Source organism: the organism of the source record quoted next, unplaced genomic scaffold (assembly GCF_019419815.1).
Source record: "Pyrus x bretschneideri cultivar Hongxiangsu unplaced genomic scaffold, Pyrus_bretschneideri_v1 Contig5, whole genome shotgun sequence".
NCBI lineage: Eukaryota > Viridiplantae > Streptophyta > Magnoliopsida > Rosales > Rosaceae > Pyrus > Pyrus x bretschneideri.
The window spans coordinates 1,399,853-1,424,352 of NW_025999787.1; the positions used below are offsets into that span (position 1 = coordinate 1,399,853).

At 36.5% G+C, this 24,500-nt stretch overlaps 2 protein-coding genes across 2 annotated transcripts; both read right to left on the reverse strand.

Annotated features, from left to right (window-relative positions):
• Nucleotides 1-15,694: 15,694 nt before the first annotated feature.
• On the reverse strand, nucleotides 15,695-18,583 carry LOC103954233 (60S ribosomal protein L10a). The gene is made up of 6 exons (XM_009366039.3): nucleotides 18,474-18,583; nucleotides 18,144-18,189; nucleotides 17,573-17,792; nucleotides 17,067-17,232; nucleotides 16,112-16,317; nucleotides 15,695-15,978 (listed from the first exon to the last, which is right to left on the reverse strand). The coding sequence occupies exons 2-6, from the start codon at nucleotides 18,146-18,148 to the stop codon at nucleotides 15,925-15,927; spliced, it is 651 nt and encodes a 216-aa protein (XP_009364314.2). The 5' UTR covers nucleotides 18,149-18,189; nucleotides 18,474-18,583; the 3' UTR covers nucleotides 15,695-15,924.
• Nucleotides 18,584-19,725: 1,142 nt separating this feature from the next.
• On the reverse strand, nucleotides 19,726-22,109 carry LOC125470444. Its single transcript, XM_048569478.1, has 2 exons — nucleotides 21,571-22,109; nucleotides 19,726-20,063 (listed from the first exon to the last, which is right to left on the reverse strand). Exons 1-2 carry the CDS (start codon nucleotides 21,975-21,977, stop codon nucleotides 20,000-20,002), a joined length of 471 nt encoding a protein of 156 aa, XP_048425435.1. The 5' UTR covers nucleotides 21,978-22,109; the 3' UTR covers nucleotides 19,726-19,999.
• Nucleotides 22,110-24,500: the final 2,391 nt, after the last annotated feature.

A 24,500-nucleotide genomic window follows, 5' to 3' on the forward strand; every position in this document is an offset into this window, starting at 1 on the left:
CAGGGCACGAGTATAATATATGAAATATATATCATATATAGGGATGGGTTTAAAAAGCCGAAATAGGTAGGTTTGGTTTCGGTTTTGGTGGTCCAGAAACTAGGCCGGACCAAACCGAACTGAATTTTTATTTAATTATTTAATATATATTAATTATATAAATTTGTAACAAATACTCAAAATCTAGATGTTTCGAACCTCTGACCTCCAGGTTGAAAGTGTTTGCTTCAACCAACTTGACAACAAGATTTGTGTTGCTATAATTGTATTAGTAAAATATTTATACTGATTATGGATCTTTAATTCTTTATAAGATTTCTAAACACAAAACCCTAGCTATCCGATTTACTCCCATTTCATCTCCTCTTTCAACTGACTTATTAGCCTCTCCCTCTCCCACCGTTGAATTCTTGAACCTCCATGCTCTACTTTCTTAGTTTCTTCTTCCAAACCCCTAAGTCTCTGTATGAGCAATCCAGAGAATATCGAATCAGAGAAAACTGCAAAAGAATGCAAAAACTCGGCATCGTTGATATCTCCCTATTCAGCTCCAATCTAACTTTCAATTGACTAGATCAACGAAGAGCTATTCAGGCCCAACCATGGTGAGTTAGCCATCGAAAAAGGTACCATTCTCTTCGTCTCATCGAGTAGTATGATTTTCGTTTTTGAATCACTTGATTTCGTTGAGTATTGAAGAAGTTATGAAAGTTTAAAGTTTACCCAGTTTCCAACGAGTTTTCCAGTTTTCCCTCGGACCAGTCAACTTTGAGGCTATTTTCCGGCCATCTCTGACAACCATTGGGCTTCCAATAAGTATAATCTTATTCTACACTTTCCTATCTTCATTTTGATATATTATGGGTCAAATTTGGTTAAGAAACGATTGAGTTACGAAGCTTTGAAAATTGCCCAAACTTCCGGCCAAGAGCTCTGGGACACTTAATGGAGTTTTTAACGGAATGACCAAAATGATGGATGGTTTACAATCTCAAGGACCATTTCTACTGATTTGAAATCTTAGGGACCAAAGTGATGTGTTATACAAATCTCAGGGACCATTTTGGTGATTTAGCCTTTTTTATTTTGTTTGTTGTTTTGCTGCCTGTTTTGCACACTTAAATGCCCATTTTGCCCCTTATTGCCACACATTGATCATCTTTTGTTAGTGAGCTTCGATTCCGCTCTCTTCACTTTACCTTCCTATTTATCTTTTGTCTCTCGCAAGCTTTTCCTCCTCTCTGTCTTTGTCTCGCTCTCTCCGTGTTTGATCCTCTATCTTTTTTTGGGTAAAACATTTGGTTACATCGTTTTATCCTGATTTTGCAATCGTCAGGGAAAGAATTTCAGGGTGTTGGTCTCTGTTATCATCAGCGTTCCCGGAGTTGGGACTGGCTTTCCAACGAATTTTTGTCACTTTAGCGGTGGCGCGGTTTGAGTTTGTTGTCTAAGAAGTCGAATTCAACTCAGGTATGTTAGCTGTATGTAAGTTTGTGTTTCTAATTTGTGTTGTTTGGAGGAAACCTTAAAAATTTTGTTATGTGGTGAGTTGTAGTGTTTTGTTCAAAATTTGTGGGCTAGGGCGTATTTTGTGTTTTCCTTCCTCCACTGAGAAGTTTGTGAAATTGCAAGGGTTGGAACACCACTATTGGTTTGGGTATGCTCTCTCTAGCTCCACTTATGTTTGATTCTATTTTCCTTTCTTATTTGGATTAGTGGAATTTTGGGTTTTCTTTTTTATGTTTAATTTTCTATAATTTTATTTGGTTCGATTTAGGGTTTTCAGAAGAAAGACATTTATTATGTAATCTATTAGAAACCTAGATGGACCGATGATGCATAGGAGATTCGTGATAGCGATTTTACCACTTGTAAAACAAGGGTTAAACCATAGAAAATTCTTGCAAGAGAACAAGTGTTTGTAGTATAGAATGGCTCAAACAAGGTCGATCTCCTCAGGGACTAATATAAACAATTTACGAGTTTTTGTGTATTTAACTTAGTTAACTCTAAGAACTACACTAATTCAATGAAACTAAATACTACTATACATGACTTCAACAAATATCTAAAATGGGAATTGGTTTATAGGAATAGTGATCCAACTAAACAACACAAGTAAATATAGAAACTCAAGATAATACAAATAATTAAAGAAAATTAAATTGACAAGGCACTAGAGTTCAACCTTTACCAACAACACTCCTACATAGCTCTTCCAATTGCTTAAGTAATTGAAAACACACATGCTTTGAAGGTTGGGTTTTCCTTATGTATGTTTTACTTGTGACATCCAAGCTAAAACGCATACCACTACATGAAATTTATCCATGACATTTGGATTAAATATAAACATGAGTGATTCATTAATCTTGGTGAAAATCCTTTTGTTAAACCATGTAATCCCTAAAAGTATGATATTTACCTTAGGAGAAATTACGATCCTCAATCACAAGAAGCATAACCATTTTAATGTGGCATTCGTTCAAAATTGCATCCGATTACTTTTCTAAATATCTTAATGGTAATCAAGTATCAAGGCACATAGATAGTTTAATTTAATGATTAAAAATATCAAAGCAAGCATGTAACAACACTTAAGCAATTGAAAGAGAATCTACGTAATCATGTTGAGAATTATGGCCTCACTCTAGAAAAAGGAAATTAGTTACATATACTTGTTTTAATACATAAGGAATCATCCATTAAAAATCAAAGAAAGAAAACAGCCATTTTTTACAAGAATTATTCCCGCTAAACTCTCCGATCTTCTCCTCCTTGAAGAGAGGAGCATGCTTCTTTTTTTCAATTTGGAGCTGCGACCCCCCTTTTTCTTCCTGCTCCCTGCTCTCGCTTTGTTTTCTCCCGATTTTGCTCTCTCTGCCATGTTCTGCACTCTCTACAGAAAACTCCAATCAGTCTATTCCTCTTTTGGCCTGCTTTCTGTTCCCGTGTGTTGATTATTTTATTAGTCAATGGAGTGGGCAGTTGTGCTCTCCACTTTCTCCTCTCGGCTTTTCTTTTGCTCCAAAGGCTAGTGAGTGCAATTAAAACCCACTTTTGTGCCAAGTGTTGATGACAAAGCAAAGCACAAGGTGCATTTACGTTCTTATTTTATTAGTTACAGTGGGCAGAATTGGCCATAACTTTTGGTAGACCAAAAGTCCTTAGATTTCAATGAATGAGATGTCCTTAGAAAGCACGAAACGTCTACTTTCGTCATTCTCAAACGAGGAACAATTGGTTGGCAATTTTTTTTTTTTTTTTTTTTTTGAGCTGAAAACTTGATATGATCATTTTCAATCTTTTGTGAATCAGCTCCAACTGGAATTACTCAAAAATCTCACCATTTGCATACTTTTCCACCAAACTTGATCCTGCTGCTCCTAGAAACACAAAAAATGGGAAAACCATCACACAAACTTAAAACTTCCAACTAAACTAGACAAGAAAAGAAATATAAAAGGGGGAAATATATATTATATCTATTGGTTCATCAATTCGGTTCCCTTTTTTTCACTTTCGGGTTTGCATACATTTTGTGCTTTTCCCGGTTGAGTTTTCTTTCTAAAAAGACCGTAATTGCATGGAATCTTGGCCTGGCTATTATTTTATGATGAAACAGTTATAACTTATAACCATCTTACATAGATCAACGCATATGTATATCGAATTTACTTGTATTACTCGAACAATTTGCTTTTCGATTCTTGAAGGGAATTAATAAAAACCCAATATCTGTGTAAAAGTTTAGTTTTCAACTTTCTAGCAGTGAAAATGTTGCCCTTTCTGTAGATTACACCCTTTCACACACTTACTTTGATATGGTTAAACATATATATTCAAGATTTTGATCTCTGTGTGATTTCATAGTACTTTTCACCTAATATTCCTCTCTCTTGCTTATGAAGGCATTCATTGCATTAAAAAAAGGTTCCCAGTTAATCAAGTACAGCCAAAAATGGAAGATAAAACTTCGTTCATTCAGAATTTCTACTGTGAGTAATTTCCTTTACATTAGGATATTGGATTCATTTGATACAATAAGTTTTTAATTTTACATCTTCTTCTTGTTGCGCATCTCCACGATCATTACTAGATATCTTAACCGCTTGAATGGCTTCATTTTTCGTATCTTTAACAGGATGAAACTACACTAATCTGGTATTCACATGGAGAAAAATGTACTCTGAAATTAGCTTCTGTCTCTCAAATTATCCCCGGACAGAGAACAATGAGTTTAATACTCCACTACCAAGAACGAATCAATATTGTTGTGTTTCAACTTAGTAATTGTGTGTTTCTGTCTATAATTATGAACCACTTTTGTGTCCTATTTGACATAATAAATACTTCTACTGCTTCTTTATAGGCTGTGTTTAGAAGGTATTTGCGCCCATAAAACTTAGTGATAAACATCTTTTTTTATGCAATTGGATTAGAATTTGATAATATGGAATAAAGTTATTCTTACAGATTAGAAATAAAGTTGATTTTTTGAGCTGTTTAAGTGGCATCCGCCACCTGATATTTTGTGTTTCTATTAACGATAACAAGAAGATGTAATGAATGCATTACTCTATAATCTGTGTGGGTGCACGAAAAAATCTTTGTTCGTGTCTTTAATTGGTTAATTTTTTTTAACTCTGTTCCTCTTGAGGGACTCATGCATGTTTACAGTACGAAACTATCATTGTTTTTCTGGTCGCAAAATTTATAGTTGCAGTGGTTGGTTATGTGTGGAAATCAGGTTTTGTTCGTTTTTATGAGCTTCCTGAGTTTTATACAGTTTATTCGGTTGATAACAGACTAACAGTTGGTGATATTTTGTATTATAAGGTTTGATAAACCTTCGCAATTCAAGTTTTCAAACTGTTTTTTGCTACCTTTGACCGCGCTCTATCATCCAGGTAATTGACTTGGACTTCATTTATTTGTTAAAGCTTTGATTGTACGGTTCCGTTTTGTTTTCTGTGATTGGAGATAATTTGGCTTTATTGTCGGCGTGCTGGAATTTGTTTTTCTGTTTGATCGATCAGGCTATGCATGCATTGTAAGAACTAAATAAATGACAACTATTTGTAATAAATTTTTATCTTTGTGCTTAACATCATCTCACATATAATTGGATTAAAATGTGATTATATGGAATAAAGTCATTTTTACAGATCATAAACAAATATTAAAACGTTTGTATGTTGCATTACACGCGTGCAACTGATTTTTTGAGTTGTTTAAGTGCTTTTTTCCACCTGTTATTTTGTCTTTTTGTTGTTGATAATGAAAAGAACAGTGAATGGATTATTGTATAATATATGTTTGTAGACAAAAGAATCTTTTGTTGGTTTGAAATATTTGTTCAGGTTTTGAATTAGTTTATTTATTTTTTAACTCTGTTTCTCCCAAGGAACTCATACATATATATAATAAAAAAACAATTATTGTTTTGTTGGTTGAAAAATTTATGCTTACAGTTGTTGACTGTGATGTGGAAATGAGGTTTTCTTCATTCTTATGAGTTTTCAATGTCATATATCGTTTGCTAAATTAAGTGCGGTTGGTGATATATTTTTGGGTTAAACTCTATTTACTACTCTGAAGTTTCGTAGTTTTCAACATTTAGTATATGAAGTTTTTTTCATCCCAGAGTCATACCTAAAGTGTAAATTTTGGGATAGTCTCGTACCTCCGTTAGTTAAACCGTTAAATCTTTCGATAACTGATGACGTGATACCCATGTGAACAATGATTAGGCACCAAGTGTCAATAAAGGTTGCACGTGGATATTAAAAAAAAATTACAAAATTTTTAAAAAATCACAAAATTACAAAAAAAAAAAAAAAAAAAAGAGGTTGTTCTTCCTCAAAACCCCAACCGTCCCTCCCTTCTCAACCTCCACAAATCCAACCCTCTCCCTCCCTTAACCCCGACCCACTCAATTTAAAAATAAAAAAAATAAAAAAAAGTTTCTGGGCACCCTACATCCCTTCTCTTCCCTCAATCCATGGCGACGGCTGCAGTACGAGCTGAGGAAGTTCCAGACCCTCGCGGTCCGCAATTGCTCCGGTTTAGGTCATAGTGATGAAGACGAAGGACGAAACGACGTCAAACTCTGAAATCGTACGGCTCAGATCTGGTCATGGTGATGAAAACGAAGGACGAAACGACATTGTCATTCTTGGCGATGCTGTCGGAGTACATCGAGAGCTCGAAGAAGAGCCAAGATTTCAAGATCCTATCGAGTCGGCTGGTGATGGTGGTTTTTGCAGCGACGGTGTCGGTGGTCCCGTGAAGGTGGTGACCGGTAAGGGTGAGTGCAGAAGAGGTGAGGAGAATGAGGTAGGGGGTCGGTAGGGGTGAGTGCAGAGAAGGCGAATGGGTGGGTGTGCAGGGAAGAGAAGGGAGGGAGAATGAAGGAGAATGAGGGAGGGGGTTAGGAGGGGAAAATTTTTAGTTGTACCGGGTACACCAAATTTTTTTGGTGTACCCTCACTCATTAAAATTTTTTTGGTGTACAAAAAGTGAGGGTGCACCAAATTTTTTTGGTGCACCCTCACCATTATGAGTGAGGGTACACCAAATTTTTTTGGTATGCCGGGTACACCGAAAAATCCCTCGTTAGGAGGGGCGAACCCAGTTTTGTTTTTGTTTTTTGTTTTTTTTTTTTGGTAATTTTGTGATTTTTTTTTTTTAAATTTTGTAATTTTTTTAATATTCACGTGGGATCTTTATTGACACATGATACCCAGTCATTGTCCACCTGGGCGCTACATCATCAGTTACCAGAAGACTTAACAGTTTGACTAACGGATGTATGAGACTGTCCCAAAATTTACACTTTATGACTCTGAGACGAAAAAAATTTGATGTACTAAATGTTAAAAACCACGAAACATGAGGATAGTAAACAGTCTTTTGCCCTATATTTTTTACAGGACATGGAAAACCTTAGTGATTTTGGTTTTCAAACTGCTTTTTGCTAGCTTTGGCCGCATTTTGTGCTCAAGGTAACTAACTTAAACTTTTGCATTTATTTATTAAAACTTTAATTCTATCGTTTTGTTTCATTTAATATGATTAAAGTTAATTTGGTTTTATTGTCTAAATTTTGTTATATTAGAATACAGCTTTTAATTTAATGTTGTGTTTCTGTTTATCACAGCTTTTCACAATGTCTAAAAAATCTATAAATGATCAAACAAGTGATGGCACAAAACGAAAGCAAAATATTGATAACAGTAAGTCTAATATAGTTCTCGAATCTGATCACCATTCAAAAAAATGTATAGAACACATGGTGTGCAAAATTTTAAAGACATTGTTTTACCCACGGTTAACATGTCTATTTCTCAAAATTTATTCACTGAACATCAGTGTTCCTCAAGCACAGTTTATATTGACAATTGTGTTATTAAATCTGTTAACGATGGTGAAATGGTGGATTCCACCGTGTGTAGAAAACAAATATACAAGCGTGATCAAAAAGGGAAAAATATGTTATAAATAGGTCAAAGGTTATAAATAGGTCAAAGTTAGAGAGATAACCTTTTTAATGGTAGGTGCAAGGTAGATGTAAAATGTCACACTAAAACTATAGCACAAGAGGATAACAAATAAAGACAGAGGAATAGATGATGTTACTGATATTTTTCTCTCGTTCTCTTCTTCTTATATTTTCTGTATCTTTTGATTGCAGTCGAGTGCTCTATTTATAGAGCAACTCGTATTACTACATTTGAAATTTACAACACACTTTTGACAATATGATATCTTGCATTCCCAAAGTCAGTTTTCAATCTGTTATGGGAATTGACAATTTGTACTTGTAGTCATAAACAATTCAAATGTTAAAAACCAATCTGTGAGGGCATTGAAAAACTCCACCAAAACACTGTGGGCATTCACTACCCATCAGCATTTTCAACACTCCCCCTTGGATGCCCACATATCAACATGAGTTGCCTCGATAAAATCTTGCTTGGAAAAACCCAGTGGGAAAAAATCATAGTGAAGGAAAAAGAGTACAACTTTTCCTAGATCGTTGATATAGTGTTAAGTATGCTTATATTGCCTCGCTAAAACCTTGATAGGAAAAACCCAGTGGGAAAAATCCTAATCGAAGGAAAAAGAGTACAACAAGCATGTATCATGGATGCTCCCCTTGATATGTATCTCCTCCTGATTCCGCATTCTCCAAATTTAGCTGTTTGGTAAGTCGACGTAATCCGATACTTTGCACTAACTTCTGAAACGTGTACTTTGGTAGAGATTTGGTGAACAAGTCTGCCAGATTTTCATTTGAACGAATTTGTCTGACTTCAATAACTTTAGCCTTCTAAAGCTCATGTGCACTAAAAAACTTTGAAGATATGTGTTTAGTCTTATCGCCCTTGATGAATCCTTCCTTCATTTGGGCAACACAGGCTACATTATCTTCATGGATGACAGTTGGATTGTCTGTCTTCGAAGTTAGACCACATGAATTCCGGATATGATGGATCATTGATCTTAACCAAGAACATTCACAACTTGCTTCATGTAAAGCGAGTATTTCTGAATGATTTAAAGATGCAGCAACTAATGTTTTCTTGGTTAAGCGCCATAAGATTGCTGTATCTTCATTCTTAAACACATATCTAGTTTGTGAGCGGGCTTTATGCGGATCAGAGAGAAAACCAACGTCTGCATATCCAACAAGGACCTAGTCATTTGTGGAGTTCTTTGAGTAGAAAAGACCCATGTCTGTTCCACGAAGGTATCGCAATACATCTTTGATACCCTTCCAATGGCGAATTATTGGAGCAGAGTTATACCTTGCTAACAAGTTAACTGAAAAGGCTATATCTGGTCTAGTACATTGTCCTAAATACAACAAAGCACCTACTACACTCAGATATGGTACTTCTGGACCAAGGATCAGTTCATCATCTTCTTTTGGACGGAATGGATCTTTCTTAATGTCCAAAGAACGAACGACCATTGGCGTGCTGAGTGGATAAGCCTTGTCCATACTAAATCGCTTCAGAATTTTTTCAATGTAAGCTGATTGGTGGACCAAAATTCCACAAGCACAATGCTCGATCTGCAGGCCGAGACAAAATTTTGTTTTTCCAAGGTCTTTCATTTCAAATTCGCTTTTCAGATATTCAGCAGTTTTATTGAGCTCTTCAAGAGTTCCAACTAGATTCATATCAACATATACTGCCACTAGAGCAAATCCAGAATTGGATTTCTTAATGAACACACAAGGGCAAATGACATTGTTGGTATACCCTTCTTTGATCAAATACTCACTGAGACGATTATACCACATTCGTCCATATTGTTTCAGCCCATACAATGATCACCTTAATTTGATCGAGAGCATACCTCGTGGTTTGTTACTTGTTTTAGGCAACTTAAGTCCTTCTGGGACTTTCATATAGATGTCAGTATCTAATTCTCCATATAGATACGCAGTGATGACATCCATAAGTCGCATGTCAAGTCTTTCTGAAACCACTAAACTTATTAAGTAATGGAACGTAATTGCGTCAATTACAGGAGAGTATGTCTCCTCATAATCAATTCCAGGTCTTTGAGAAAAGCCTTGTGCAACGAGTTCTGCTTTGTATCATGCGATCTCGTTTTTCTCATTGTGTTTCCTTGTGAATACCCATTTGTAACCCACGGGGTTTATACTAGGCGGGGTTTGGACTATTGGTCCAAAAATATTCTGCCTTTCCAAGGAATTTAATTCTGCCTAGATTGCTTCTTTCCACTTAGGCCAATCATGTCTCTGTTTGCATTCGTCAACAGAGCGGGGCTCAATATCATCACTTAAGTTGATTTCAGTGGCTATTGCGAATGCAAACATATCATCGATGATTATTTCATTCCGATCCCACAATTCATTTGTACATGCATAATTTATGGAGATTTCTTTGCTTTCATGTACTTTTATCTCTTCAGGGACATGGGTCTCATCAAGGACATTTTCTTTTTCTGGAAGTCCAGAATCATGAATTGTAGATGTATCATTCATTTTCTCTTCCTAAATGATTTCATTTGAATTCAACTGTGCCCTCGACTTTGTTTTTCAAGGGGCTGAATCTTTTGAACCTGGGGGTCTACCACGCTTCAAGCGTGTACCAGACGAATCATTCGCTGCCACTTTATTTTGTCCAACAGGGACATCAATTCTTGCAGGTGCATTTGCAGCTAGTATATATGATTTTGTCACTTTCATAGCATCATTAAATGCATCTGGCATTTGATTGGCAATGCTTTGAAGATGAACGATCCTTCTCACTTCATTTTCACATTGAATGCTGTGAGGATCAAAATGAGACAAGGTGGGAACAACCCATGTCAGCTCTTTCTGTTCTTCTGGAACGGTCTTTTCTCCCCCTAACGACGGGAATACTGTCTCATCAAAGTGACAATCAGCAAAATGAGCTATAAACATATCACCTGTCAGGGGTTCCAAATATCTAATGATAGATGGTGAATCAAAACCCACATAAATTCCCAGTCTACGCTGAGGTTCCATTTTAGTGCGTTGCAGCCGTGCAATAGGCACATAAACAGCACAACCAAAAACTCGTAAATGTGAAATGTTTGGCTGATGTCCAAACACAAGTTTTACTGAAGAGTATTGATGGTTGGCTATAGGTCTCAATCAAACCAATGATATAGCATGTAAGATGGCATGTCCTCATGCAGAGACTGGTAATTTGGTTTTCATAAGCAGAGTGCGAGCTATTAACTGAAGCCGCTTGATCAATGCTTCTGCTAAACCATTTTGAGTATGGACATGAGGAATAGGGTGTTCAACATCAATGCCCAATGTCATGCAATAATCATCAAAGGTTTAAAACGTAAATTCACCAGCATGATCAAGTTGGATTGACTTAATGGGATAATTTGGGAACTGTGCTTGTAACTTAATTTTTTGAGCAAGAAGTCTCGCAAAGGCTACATTCCTAGTAAACAAGAGACAAACATGTGACCATCGGGTAGATGCATCAACCAAAACCATAAAATATCGAAATAGTCCACATGATGGTTGAATAGGCCCACAAATATCCCTTGAATTCTTTGCAGAAATGATGGGGGTTCAGCATCAACCTTTAGTTGTGATGGTCTAATTACCAACTTACCTTGAGAACAAGCTTTGCAAGGGTTATCATTTGAGATAGCAATGTGTCTGCTTACTAATGGATGTCCATTAGAGTTGGTAATGATCCTACGCATCATGGTAGATCCTGGATGACCCAAACGGTCATGCCAAAGCATGTAAACTTTTGAATCAATGAACTTCTGGTTCATGACAGTATGTGATTCAATTGTCCTTATATGTGTATAATACAACCCACTCGACATACCACGCAACTTCTCCAATATACGCTTCTGGGTCTCATTGGAGGTTGCCTAGATACTCCACATTTTCTGCACTTTTCGTTTCAATGTGGTATCCATTTAAATGTATGTCTTTGAAACTCAACAAATTTCGAGTAGATCGAGTAGCATACAATGCATTCTGTATGGACAATATTGTTCCATTTGGTAACATAATTTGGGCTTTCCCTAAACCTTGAATTACATCTGAAGGTCCTGATATTGTTGTTACCCCTACTTTTGTAAGTATTAAGCTTAAGAAATACTTTCGATCATGAAGTATTGTATGTGTGGTTGCGCTGTCTACAAGACAAATATGTCGACCAATTCTCATGTTCTGAGAATAACCACAGTTTTTATCCATGCTCTCTGAGTAAGAGAATTAGAGTTAAAAGCAAGTTATAACAAGAAATTTACATGCCACTTTTATTGAATCTGAAATACTACAAGTTCAGCATAATAAAAGTACATCAATGATTCAATTGGACCGATATACTTCATCTCCCCTTTCCACAATAAAGTCTGGAATATCTAGATGAGTTGTGTTCAACTGCCCTGATAAGTCAAACACTAGATTGGGTATATTCATTGGTCTAGCCTGGTCGAGAAAATTGGTCTCGACACCCTTCTCCTTGAGGGAGGCTTGATATAGATCCACTAGATGTTTTGGGGTACGACAAGTACATGCCCAATGCCCATTGCCACCACACCTATGGCAGGCTCCTTCAGAGTTCCTGGGAGCATTGTTCATATGAGCTTTGCCTTTGTGGCGATTCACATTTTTGAAGCTCGGGCCTGAATTATGCCTCAGAACCTGGTTGTGAAACTGAACTCCATGGTTCTTGCCTTTCCTATTCCATCGACCTCGCTTGTGGCCACGTCCTCGTTTATGATTATCACCACCAGAGGATGTGGCGTTCACTTTGAGGGAAGCAGCATTCACTTCTGAGAATGGTGCAGATCCAGTAGGTCGGGAACGATGGTTTTTCATCAGGAGCTCATTGTTCTATTCAGCTACTAAGAGCACAGATATCAGCTGGTTGTACTCAGTGTAGCCTCGCGCTCTATACTGCTGCTGCAGGAGCACATTAGAGGCATGAAATGTGTTGAGAGTCTTATCCAGCATATGTTCCTCAGTAATAATATCCCCACAGAGCTTCATCTGAGAAGTAATTCTGAACAACGCAGAATTGTACTCTGCCATTGACTTGAAGTCCTGGATCCTCAGATGAGTCCACTCATAGCGGACCCTTGGAAGAATCACCATTGTCTAGTGATTGTATCTGTTTCTCAAGGCATTCCAGAGAGCTAACGGATCTTCAACCGTTAAGTACTCGCTCTTTAGCGCCGCATCAAGATGGCGACGAATGAAAATCATGGTCTTTGCCCGATCTTGAGAGGATGAGCTACTCTCTTCCCTGATGGTATCTCCAAGATTCCCTGCTTCCAGATGGATCTTGGTATCTAGTACCCAGGTCAGGTAATTCTTCCCGGTAATATCCAGGGCAGCAAATTCAAGCTTCGCCAAGTTTGCCATTTTCTTTTCTGAAAGAAAATGAGATGTGTAAGAACTTGCAATAATATGTATTCTCGGAAGAATATGATGTTAGAACTTCTGGTTCTTACAAATTTTTCATTTTGATCTTCAGGCCAAAATGATAAGCACTCGAAACTTCTGGCTCGAGATTTTCAAGGTGAATGAGGAGGGCGATTGTACCGCACCATTCTCATTGAAATAATGTAACATAGAATGAGCAATTATTCCCGCTCGAGGGATGTCGAGATCAGCTCGAGGGACTCTCGAGCAAATGTCAAGAACAACTCGAGGCATCGAGAGCAAGTACAAACTACAGAACTTAAAATCGCCATCTTACTTAACGATGACACCAGTAACTGTGTCGAAGTCCACCTCCTCCATGTCGTCAATCACTCCTGACGGTTAAATCAGTACCCATTTTCACCCGCGGGTAACACTCATACTCATCCGTTTAAATTGCAGCTGTATTCTCTTTTCTACAGTCCTTTCGCTTTTGTTCCGAAATAGTTTTTGCGAACATAATATGTAATATATTGAACTAATTACAAGATGCCTAGTTTCCTCTCGACTGCTGCTATTGGTTTTCTATTTTGTTAGAATTGGAGCATTTCGTGATATGGAATTATACTCTTTCAACCTGCTCTTTCACATGTACCATCATAAAGCTTGTGACTCTGCAATGCATTTGATTACAATTGCGTTTTTTGTTTTTAGTTTAAAAAGTTGACATAATCACCTCGTTTGATATTGCTGTTTTTTCACCAAAAACTACTTCATTTTAAGGTTGAGCACTAAAAGAGTATTTGATAAAAATAAAATATCATATAAAGCTATGACCTTTAAAGAGAAGCAAAGCAACTTGCAGGTTGCTTTAAAAGCTGCTTTTTACAAAAAGAAGAGTCTTTTATAAATATTTCAATTCCTGCAATTCCCTCATTAATTTTTTTAAAAGACGTTATTTATCATTCTACCCACATTTTATCTCTTGAAGAACAAAGTAACCATCATCGCTTACCATTACAAAATAGTAACCTTACAACCACTGCTATTACCACTACTACCCCGCCACCACCTCCACTATCATGTTTATTTTTGTCATAAAAATTATCATTGCTTTACATTTAAATTTACCAAACGCTTTTACACTCTTTTTCATACAACACTTTTTAAAATATAATTGATCAAACACTCAACTTTATATTATTATTCTTAGGGCTGATTTGGTATTGCTATGCTTTGAAAAAAAAGTGATTCTGCTATGTTGTGAGAATAAGCTGTTGTGAAATAAATCAGCAGAGTGTTTGGTAAACTTTTTTTGTAAAAGTGATTTTGAAAAAAAATAAAAAACAGTATTATAGTGTTTGGTAAACTTTTATATAAAATAGCTGTGACTATGTGAAATGACCTAAAAGGGTTTGGTCCTATTTAGTGTGCCTTGAGGGGCCCACTCCTTTTATTTGGTCTCCCTCTTCTCTCGTTCTTTCCTTTTTCTGTAAGACTCCTTTCTCTCCAACTCTTTCTCTAACTCTCACTCTCTAATTACAGAGAGAATCACCCACACCAACACCAATTTTCGAGTGAAATCCATACCAATATTCCCTGTTTTAGGTGTAGTTTGACCTATGGATTCGAATGGTGGCGTTGAATGTGAAGATCAAGTACTCAAAAATGAAGAAAGCCAACCCTTCCCTCTCCATGAAAAACTCTTCAACGAGTTGACCTAAGGCTCGATGAAATTTGGCGTGCTTCAAATTCAATTCAACCTTCATTTAATCTCAGGTACAACTTCTGTATCCTGCATATCGAATTTTAGCATGAAATTCTTGGGATTTAACCCCAAATGCCCTCTCTGTGTTCATGCCTAGAAATCTGGTGACCTTGGTTATTTTTCCAACGTACTCAAGATTGAATCTACACCAATCACTAAATCTCAACTATGGGTAACTCTCTTGACTTTATCTATAAAGTTTGAGGTTAAATTCGAAGGACTAGTGCTAATGCATGCTCTATATTTTTTGCCCAGAAACCAGCGAAGCATCACTGGTACAACTAATCAAAGACCAATTCATTCCTAATTGACGACTGGGTAAATCTTTGAACCTCTGTGTGACATTTTAAATGCTTAAGGTCATTTTGGGTACATGAAAGTTTCATTAAAGCCCTCAACGCCTCTTAGAAAAGAGGTTTGCACAAAAGCTGAAAAGCCAGTTTTTCAAAGCTGCCCTTTGCTGCTTCTGTTTTTTTGGCTTTTTTTCATCCAAAACTGTGAAAAAAAGCTAAAGTTGAAAGTTTACCAAACACAAAAATGCTCCCAGCTTTTTTTGATACCAGTTTTTTTCGAAATCCTCTCAGTATCAAACCATACCTTAAGTACGACAAATGCAACTTTTTATATATCACAACAATACCAAGTTAGCCCCAAGTCAATTTTAAGCAGTTAAATTCTCTGAACACACTGATCAAAAACACATACGAGCATAAGTGCTTCCCACGTAACAAGTAAGCCAAAATGCATACACTATGCTTTCCCATATCGTTATGGCAATGTACTTGTTGCAAGTTAAATGGCTCCAATCCACTCGTCATGCCAATGTACAACGTTGTACACCAACTGATAATCACAACGTCTTATTTTCTAGGCTTTGGTTTCATGCAAAATGTTCTCAACACAAAACCCACGTTTCCATTTGATAACACGTAGATATCGATAAACCAATGTCACACCCAGAAACACGCACTTCAAAATCAATGGAATTGGGAAAAATTGCAATCCTAACATAGAAAATGTTCTTCATATATATATGCTCACGCCAAAATATGAAAACCAGGCTTCCACTCCGACAGTTTATATATTTAGTCGAAGATTACCATGACGATTACCATTAAACAACGTAAAACAGCCAATCAATACCAAAACTTGACCATTCAGATAAACACACTTCCAATTATATATCAGGCTCCAATAACCTCTCATCTCCCTACAAAACTCCCAAAATACGCAAAAGTACTTAATAGATGCGATATGGCTTACCCATGGTAGTCTTCAAATGCAAGCACCTTACCTGATAAAAATAAAATGAATATTATCTTAGAACATGTTACTGACAACAAAATAATAAAATGAATAGTTTGGAAGGTCAGCAAGATAACACGAAAGGAGTTAGTTCAAAAAGAACCAGAACAGACACTACTTACATTTTGCCAATTTTTCTTCAACAGCGAAACAAGAAAGTTAACACTCAATTGGACGTTTTGAAAGACCTGCTTCTCTTCCATGGATACATTCCCTACAGCAACTCCCATACAAAGAACCTTCTTCAGTTGGAACTTGATCATTGCTTTTGTCTCGGAAACCTTAGACTCGAGGGATTCTTGGTGGCTAACAAGGGTTGGAAATTTTCCTGCACCGTGATATGAACATCAGTAAAATCCAATGTTTTAAAAGGCTCGCCTCAGGATGCACCTAGGCACCCTCTGAGGAGGGCTTGAGGGTTGCAGCCTCTGTTTTGAGGGAGTGGGCGTAAGGCTTCGCCGGAGCCGCCTAGGCAATGGAAGGCGCTGTCGGAGCCACCTAGGCGGCCCTTAGGGCTTTTTTTAACTGTCAAACCCAAATTTTGGGTAGGGTTTTAACTGCCTCATACCTCTTCCTAGCACTATCGTCTCTCTGCCTTTTTTTTTTTAATTTTTTTTATATAATGGATGTGTGTGCTATCTGCGCGCACTGTTATATGTGTGCTCGTTGTGCTTTTCATCCTCTATTATATATATATATATATAATATATATATATGTCTATATATGTGTGTGTATATATTTATAATATATGTGTGTGCTCAGGGTGATTATTGGTTAATAATCTTCTTTTTTTTAATATAATATACGTGTACGCTCAGTGTATATATTAAAAAATTTAGATCCCGTGAGGCTTCGCCTCACACCTAGGTCAGGCTATCCCTCGGACACCTCACCCATGCCAAATCTGAAAAAGCACACGGCGCAACAGTTCATAACCCCATAAAAGAATCATTACAAACAACGATTCTAACAAGCCAACACAACAAGGGAGGCAGAGGACCTATAATAAAAGAATGCATACGAAGCATAAATTAAAAGTCACTAATCAAGCACCAACAATTCGATTGCATACCCACCTGCCTTATTGAGACCAGGACCCAAAAGACGGGGAATCTGCTTAATAACAGCTTCTGAAGCCAGAAAGGCATGGTATTTCTTTGCCAACTTCTTAACCAACTTTTTGTTCTTGTTTAGCTTCTTCAGCCCTTCAACATCCATATAGTCCAACCCAATCTTTTCAGCCTGTGATTAAATATATAAAAACAACCCACCAGCTTGAGATAAGTATTCAATCAAAGAAAAATTGCAGAAATTCATCATCCTATCCCAATCAGTAAAATTGACATGTAACAAAAGTGAAAATCTTGACCTTTTAAGAAACATAAGAAATTTTGCAGATAACTGGAATGGCAGAAAAGAAGAATGGAACTGTTTGGTGTTTACTAAAAATAAGTATTGAACTTTGGGAAATGTGAAAGAAAATCCAATAAAAACACACATGGAAGTTTGGAACCCTTCTATAAAGACATCTCATAAAATTCAATATTATGCCAATGTTTTAGCCAAGTGAACCAAACACTACCTCCTCAACATGCTGAGCATCTCCAAGCATGCAGACCTTCATCTTTGGACGAGGGATGTGTGGCAACCTAACAGAACCACTGAAACGTTTGTCCTTCTGAGGATCATAATTTTTCAGCCCAATCTGAAGTTCAATAGTCTCAGTGAAGTTACGTTTTTTTTCCTTGGACGCATTCATGATGACAGAAATACCCTCTCGGAGAGTATCACTCTGAAGTTTACTGTAGTGAAATGGAAAAAGTCAGAAATTGATCGTGGTTTCTGTCAATACTACACTCAATCAAAGCCAAAGAACTCTACCAAACAACGGGAATACACGCCAATTGTATAATAACAATTCACTGGACAATCACTAAGAACAGGTGAAAATCTTGAATCGTTCCACGCCAAAATCTTGAATCATACACCTTAAACTACTCAGATTGTAGCAAATGGAAAACAAGAAACCAATAATATGCTTTAACAATCGAGAAGCTAAATTAAAAGCACAATCTTTCGGAACTGGATTACACCAACTATTGAATTGCCGCAAACAAAACCCAATTCCAATGCATAATCGTGATTAAACATACCTCATGGCTGAAGCTTAAGCTGCCGGACCAAAAGAAGAATTCTGACCTGCAAAATATAAATGCTCAATGCTTTATTGGAAAATAAAAAAAAAACTGACAGAAATGATAAAGAAACAAAAACAAAACTATTTTGGTCCAAATAAAATTAAGAACCCAATTGAGGGCCGAGGAAAAAAAAAGGAGTAACTAGTTGAAAAAGCGCAGTAAAAGAATTTACTGGGTTAATATTTGGGTTTTCTAGGGAAACAAGTGCGAATTCAAATTAGAAACTAATTGATGGAGAATTAAGGGACGATATATGTCGGAGAAACAGAGAGAGATGAAATATACCTGAATGTAAGAGAAGGTAAGAGAAGGGCTCGTGAGGGTTTCTGGTGGCAGAGGAGCTTTAATATAGTGGGAGGTGGTGAGATATATCGACAGATAACCCCTCGACATGTGCGCATATCTTATTTGTGAGGGGGCTGGGCTTGGCTGGGCTGGGTCGAGTCTACATTTAATCCAAAGACTTTTTTTTTTTTTCCTTTCTTTTTTAGGCTTGGATTGGATTTGGTTGTCCCCATAAGACAGTGTATGAGTTAGAAAATTAGGAGGTTCTACGATGAAGGTTCTTGGTGCCGTAATTATTCTCACTGCCAAAACATTACATTAAAGGTACGGTACGAGCGGAGTGACATGAACGACGTGAATGATGGTATTTCAGAAGTTGATAAAGCAACAACATTCTGCTTCTTACTTCGTCATGTATTAAATTTCCTTCAGCAAAAGTAAAGTAACCAAAAGTTGACAGTAATTTTGTATGCCTAATCTACAGCAAAAGTAAAATAATCAAAAATTGACTGCCAATCTGTAACGTTGTATGCCTAATCTACATCAATGTATCCATCTATCGTCAAGTGATCACTCTTTGAAAACATGCTCCCGTTTTCTGGAGCTGACTTGAACTATCTAAGTACAGGAAAACATCTATTGTCATAATTTTGGTTTTCATAATTATAGAGAGGTTCTTACTTACTAGAGGTGTAGTTAAAAAGCATATTTTTTGACTTAATTATCGTTAATACAAGTTGTATGGATATAGGTATCGTTTGGTATGCAGACGGGACGGGACGGGATAGGACGGAACGGAGCGGAGTGGGAGCAAAGATGCCCTCAGATGGGACGGGACGGGACGGAACGGAGCGGGAGCAAAGATGCCCTCAGATGGAAACAAGGAGGAAGAAGAAGGAGACGGAGAGGTTATAATTTTGTGTTCCAGGGATGTGGAACGACTCGTTCCAGGGGGTGAGGTGGAACGAAAATTCACCCAAAACTCGTCCCGTGGAACAGCTCGTTTCACCCGTTTTAGGCGCACCAAACTTGGGAAGGAACGCCTTGTCCCACTCTGTTCCATCACGTCCCATGTACCAAACGGTACCATAAAGAACTACATTAGTGGAGCTTGCTAATTTTCAAGTTGTGGCATTGGAAAAAGAGAGACACTAATATCTAAAAGCTATTGTATGTATATATGTAACAATAAATTATCATCCCATGCAACTTTAGAGAAATATTTTAGCTCGCCTTACATTTTTTTTTTTTCTGTAACTATATTGCATATTTTTGTACTTATAGACAAATGAAATACACATCTTCCTTGAGATAACCACATAGGAAAACATTCTTCACATCAAACTGTTACACTAACCAATTCAAGTAAGGGTCTCTTGTTACCATATGCCTAAGAGCTTTTCACCACCAATCTTTCCTTGTATCTTTCAATCAACCCATCTACCATGCGTTTTATAGTATAGGCTCATCTAAAGACCCTCTCATATATAAGCTACATATTATTTTGCAATATCTCCGATATGGGACTATATTACTCCTACACGCTTCCTCATAAGTGACCCCATATAGGGTCTTGCAAGAAACCACTTCCTGTAAAGGAAATTGGTCAATTCATTATATTAGAGTTAACACAATTTTTGTAGATCTCGATCAATCATTAATCGAACCAACACAACTTTTTGAGGGCCTAGTCATTCATTCAATGCTCTTAAGCTAGAGTTAATGCAGCTTTTCGAAAGCCCAACTAATTAAGGAAATAAATTTAAGCACAAGAAACCGAGTGCAATACGTGTTAGAAGATTAACATGTATTAATACCAAGTTAACATTAAGAGTTCTGGATTCACAATAAAATAGCCAAAAATGAGTAGACTCACACCAACAGTCCCTGGATGTGCGCTTGTTGGTTCTCTTGTTACTTTTGATGGGCAGATAAGGTGAGGTGAGGTGGAGGGGAGTGTCAGTTGTGTCCACGTGGCGACTCCGTATTGGTGTATTTGGCTAAGAAGGGTAAGTGTAAACAATTCTTCTGTTGCTATAACCATGAGCTAGTGGTCTAGTGGTAAATGGCAGATTACGAGAGGCTTCCTTAAAACTAAAAAATAGAGGTCTTAGGTTCGAAATCTGCTGCTGGTGTGGAAACTAGAATTGTGGCCAGGGGCATGGATGGAGGAAGGTAAGGCCCAGTGGGGGCACATGCGCCCTCTCATCCTTTTTTTTTTCTTTTTTCATTACAAATTATTCAATTAATCATTCCCATTTTTTTTTGCTTTGCGGATTATTCAATTAATCATATTAAAATAGTGAAAATCCTCTTTTAGTTTTTAAATATCCCCCCGTCTTGTATATTTTTCTCACGCACTAATGTCTAAACCTTGTTGTGTTGCATGTATTTGGTTAATTAGTACAAATAAGCATTAGATTGTCAACAATTAAAGACAAAATTAGACAATAGAGTGATAAAATTAGGCATTTTGTAATTAATTTTTTTCAGCATTTGTAAAAGAACTAGCTTATAGGTAGCAATTTATATTGATCGTTCGTCACAAAAGAAAGAAACATTCTACAGATGAATTCTTTCAACTTAGAAATATAAGAATATCATTGTAGTTTTTGAATTAAATTTGAGTAACAAAAGTTTTCCACATTATAAGAAAGCAATTATTATATTTTTATATCTACATACTAATTGCCAAAAAATTTGACAAAGATGACCTTGATAATTGTCAAGATTTTGCAGGTCAAAGCAAGTGCAAAACTTAGGATATAAACTATTAACTAAATTCTTAGAAATGAACTCGATGCTCAGTTAGACAATATATATATATATATATATATATATATAATACAATTAGATCCAAACAAGAATTCCCCTAATAATTCATGATCTTGATTCAAAGTTCAGCAAGAAATATTTTATTTTGAGTATTTCAATTTCCCAGCATATACATAATTACAAATCCACGAATTTCATATGCCAATCTTTGCCTTCTATTATTTTGCACAAACTTCAACTCGAACAAATTTAATTATGTTTTTTATTTAGTATCTAATTAAAATATAAATTAAAGGCCAAAAATATCAAAGTTTCTCAACACCTGCTCTCTATCCTCAGCACTCCATGGGAAGTATTTGCTCGACGTCCCTCCATAGCAAGTGCTTCACGAGCTGAAGTGAGTCCTTCTGGCACTAACAACGCATCAAAGGGAGAGTAGTCGATCCAATCCTTGAGCAACTCCTCCTGACCCCATGAATCCGGTATCACCACGTGGCCGGCCACCTCCTCTTGGTGGCTCTTAAGTCTCTCATGCCCTAAGTTATCCATCTGAGGAATACTAACATATCCGCCGACAGCTTGCATGCTTTGTGATCCCACAAGATCGATCACGTCACTGTGTTTGTTTCTTTTCCCGGAAAATGCAGGATTCTGTTGGTTGCTCATGTGAATAAGATTGTTGTTAGGGTTAGGGTTTTCTTCCATGAATGAGTAATGGGTTCTCTTCATATTGGAGCTAGCTAGCTCGGACTGTGATTCTTCTCTATGAGATCTGCTAGGTACTTAAGATTTTATAAACGGAGCTTGCAATTAATTTGTGTGTTTGTGTGGGTGTGAGGGACTAAAGCAAAACCAGAGAGAAAATGGGTGGGGGTTTACATTACACGTCATGAAATATAGGGTTGTATGGTGTGTGAGTTATCTACGTTTCATGCTAGCTTTATGGTTTTACATTTGTGTGGTTTAGTTCTCATAAGGGAAAGATTTTGAATAGTTTGTGTGTGTTACGGTCTGTGAGGTGGACATGTGTTTGGTGCATGATTTTTTAAAAAGTTGGGAGGTTCGTCCATTGAGTTGGTGGGTTAAATTGCAGGGCAAATGAGGTCGAACAACCATTGAGCATAAAGAAATTGATTTCTGAATATGGCCAAGAAGTGGACGAACTTGACACAAAAGATTGAGATATTTTTGGCTGATCTTACCCCTTAAAACAACCTCTTTTTTTTAATTCACATAAGTATTTAACGTGGCTATTTTGGCATCCTTCAATTTTTTTTAATAAAAAAATAGTTGTTTTTCTAAAATGAAATGATTGTTGAAGCCATAAATATAAGTTTGAGCGGTAACAACCAATCAAAAAGTGTGTAACGTTTCAGTAGCCAACAAACGACAATCGCCAAAATATTTAGTTGCTTTCCCTGAATACTTGAAGCCAATCATGAGTCTTGGAATTCATTAACAACCAGCTGAAAACGATGTAACAATTCAGTAGTGATCAATCGAAAACTATATAGGTACATAAGTTCAATCGCATTTTGCTGATGCTACAAGCCCATCATGAGTCTAGTGTTCCACAAAATCAGCCTAAAATTATGCACATTTTAATGTACATTGTAACAGAAAATTCTCAACATTTTGGTAGCTTTCACTGAATACAGGCACAATTGTATTTGTAAGCACTATCGTCGTTGCAAGCCATCTCGATTTCCAACGCCACCGAAATCTTCAACAATGGTGTAATCTATATATACTCATTATTATAGACATTTTCTTTTGTTGGAAGAATGTTTGCATTTAAAAACATATATATATATATATATATATATATATATAAAATTTTCTACTAGCATAAGCCCACATACTTTGTGAGTAAGCAGTTTTTTATTTGGAGAAATTAGGTTTTCATCCCTCCTTTTGGTACTTCATTGATTAAAACCTTATTCCTTTTTAATTTGGAAAATTTTATTTAAACCCATGTAACTTCTTTTTACACCCAACTTAAATTTTAAATGTTAATTGTCTTTTTTATCCTATTGCATAATTACTATTAAGTACATAATAAAATTAATAATAAAACTCAAATTTATCAATAAACCCACACACTATAATTAAACTCTATCATCACTCTGTGTTTATCCTACGTTTATTCCAGCTAAAACCTAATAGCTCTTATAGAGAAAAACAAGTTTTTTTTATTGATGGATGGTGATTTTCAACTTTTGAATCCTCCATGACTTGATTTATGAATTATTTGTTCATTTGATTTCAATTTTTTACAGTTTAGAAGATGAGTATTTGCGTTTCAACTTTTTTCATCAATCCCGGTCTACCACGATGCACGGACACGCCAAATAAGTGTCATTGTTGCTGCTCGATTCATGAATTTTTTGTAAATTGATCAACCCACTGCGGTCTAGTTGTTGCTCACTGTTACACCGATGATGTTAAAAATCTGTAACCTCGCTGTAGTCTGGATTTTCCATCTTCGTTTTGATGGAAGAGCTTTGGGCTCTCCGTTTAAAACTTAATAACCATCCACCGTCCAAACCCTAAGCTTTTAATCATGATGGATCCTACCCCTCAAAATAGGTTCTCTAGTAGGAATGATTACTTGACAAAATCATGCAAAATATTGATGAGTAATGAAATTTTATAAATACTTGCTTCGGAGTACCATTCACGAGTTTCAGAATAGGCTCCATGTTTGTGTTCAGAGTTGGTTGTGAGAGAGGATCAATCACCAATCCGGGATTTATTGTAACGATGTCGATTCCATTTTATTTTGCAAACTTCCAATAGCAGCTTCCTCCACCAAGGTCTTTGAAATCATATACCAAAGCTGATGAAGGAAAAGTCTTAGTGAACACAACGAACATGCATTTAAAGCATAAAATATTTAACTTGTACACAACAAAAAATATATAAAGTTGGTAGAGATATTTATGAACAAGACTAGGAAAGAGACGAAAGTTAAGCTGTGGGACTTAAGGAAAATAAAATGCTTGATTTTGGGTTTTTATTTTTCAAATGGGTGTAAAGATAAATTTACATGTTGAATTGGGTTTGCGAGGGTATTTAAGATAGTAAATTTGAGTTTAAAGAGATATTAATAGTTTAGTTAAAAACCAAATGGGTACAAAGAGTAAGTTGGGTGCAGAAAGAGCTTACATGGGTTTAAATAAAATTTCTCTTTCAATTTTTGATCAAGGTCCTTGGGTATTAATAACATTATTAATTATTTCAATAATACAA

What these genes read in the sequence shown, in the direction of transcription:
- LOC103954233 (XM_009366039.3), bottom strand. An exon ending in ATGCTCAGCATGTTGAGGAG is followed by an intron (nt 17,233 to 17,572) that starts GTAGTGTTTGGT and finishes ATTTAATCACAG; the next exon opens with GCTGAAAAGATTGGGTTGGA. An exon ending in TGAAGAAAAATTGGCAAAAT is followed by an intron (nt 15,979 to 16,111) that starts GTAAGTAGTGTC and finishes TATTTTTATCAG; the next exon opens with GTAAGGTGCTTGCATTTGAA.
- LOC125470444 (XM_048569478.1), bottom strand. Translation starts at nt 21,977, where the DNA reads ATGAAGAGAACCCATTACTCATTCATGGAAGAAAACCCTAACCCTAAC. An exon ending in GTGCTGAGGATAGAGAGCAG is followed by an intron (nt 20,064 to 21,570) that starts GTGTTGAGAAAC and finishes TTTCCTTTACAG; the next exon opens with GAAGTGGTTTCTTGCAAGAC.